This window comes from Penaeus monodon, chromosome 23 (genome assembly GCF_015228065.2).
Source record: "Penaeus monodon isolate SGIC_2016 chromosome 23, NSTDA_Pmon_1, whole genome shotgun sequence".
NCBI classification, from domain to species: domain Eukaryota; kingdom Metazoa; phylum Arthropoda; class Malacostraca; order Decapoda; family Penaeidae; genus Penaeus; species Penaeus monodon.
The window spans coordinates 30221085-30221376 of record NC_051408.1 but is presented as its reverse complement, the minus strand read 5'-3'; the positions used below and the strand labels follow the sequence as shown (position 1 = coordinate 30221376).

The window sequence follows — 292 nt, the reverse complement described above, 5'->3', positions numbered from 1 at the left end:
AATCAACCCCCATACATAAGATCTAACCCTACCCCTTCCCCCTCAGTCTCTCACCTATTCGACAGTCGAGCGCCCTTAGGACCGGCGAACTCTTGAAGCTGGTCGCCTGGCGTACCTCAAGGGTGACCGAGAAGGAGTCGATCTGAGCGTGAAGTCGACCTCGAACTCCAATGAGGTAAGGAACTCTCCAGGACGCTGTGACGTCGAGGTTGGAGGTCCCCGCCTGGAGTGTTTGTTTTCATATTTTATTTGGCGGTATGTGTTGTGTCGTCATTGGTTGTTGGTTGGTGTG

General features: G+C 53.1%; 1 protein-coding gene across 1 annotated transcript in view; it reads right to left on the bottom strand.

Moving 5' to 3' along the window:
• LOC119588390 overlaps positions 1-292 on the bottom strand; it is a gene marked incomplete in the record, with an annotated part of 8753 nt that overhangs the window by 1002 nt on the left and 7459 nt on the right. Inside the window, 1 exon segment of the mRNA XM_037937071.1 lies at positions 55-223. Coding sequence (XP_037792999.1) covers positions 55-223 — 169 coding nt within the window.